Source organism: Eimeria mitis, genomic scaffold (genome assembly GCF_000499745.2).
Source record: "Eimeria mitis Houghton genomic scaffold, Emh_scaff1859, whole genome shotgun sequence".
Taxonomy (NCBI): domain Eukaryota; phylum Apicomplexa; class Conoidasida; order Eucoccidiorida; family Eimeriidae; genus Eimeria; species Eimeria mitis.
In genome coordinates this window covers 2947-3206 of record NW_013570181.1, presented here as the reverse complement: position 1 = coordinate 3206, position 260 = coordinate 2947, and the positions used below count along the sequence as shown (strand labels likewise).

Sequence of the window (260 nt, the reverse complement as noted above, 5' to 3'; positions counted from 1 at the left end):
CCTCCTTACCTAAACAGCAGCAGCAGGCGCAACAGGAGCAGCAGACGCAGCAGCAGGTCCAGAAGGCAGCAGCTGCAAGCTTATGCAGCAGCTCCTGGTGAGTCTTGTGCTGTTGCTGTTGTTGCTGCGGGGCCCTTGTCTCTCTACACCTCTGCATGCAGTTTGGGGCTTTGCATGCACCACCATGCATGCATGCATGCATGCACGCATGCATGCATGCATGCGTATCTTGTGTGACTTGCTGTGTTTTGTTTATGCTG

The 260-nt window shown here is 54.6% G+C and overlaps 1 protein-coding gene across 1 annotated transcript in view; it reads left to right on the top strand.

Annotated features, from left to right (window-relative positions):
• The window catches only part of EMH_0044660 (uncharacterized protein), a gene marked incomplete at both ends in the record, with an annotated part of 3216 nt that overhangs the window by 1719 nt on the left and 1237 nt on the right, over positions 1-260 (top strand). The window contains one exon of the mRNA XM_013495987.1: positions 3-56. Coding sequence (XP_013351441.1) covers positions 3-56 — 54 coding nt within the window. The remainder of the gene's footprint in view (positions 1-2; positions 57-260) is intronic.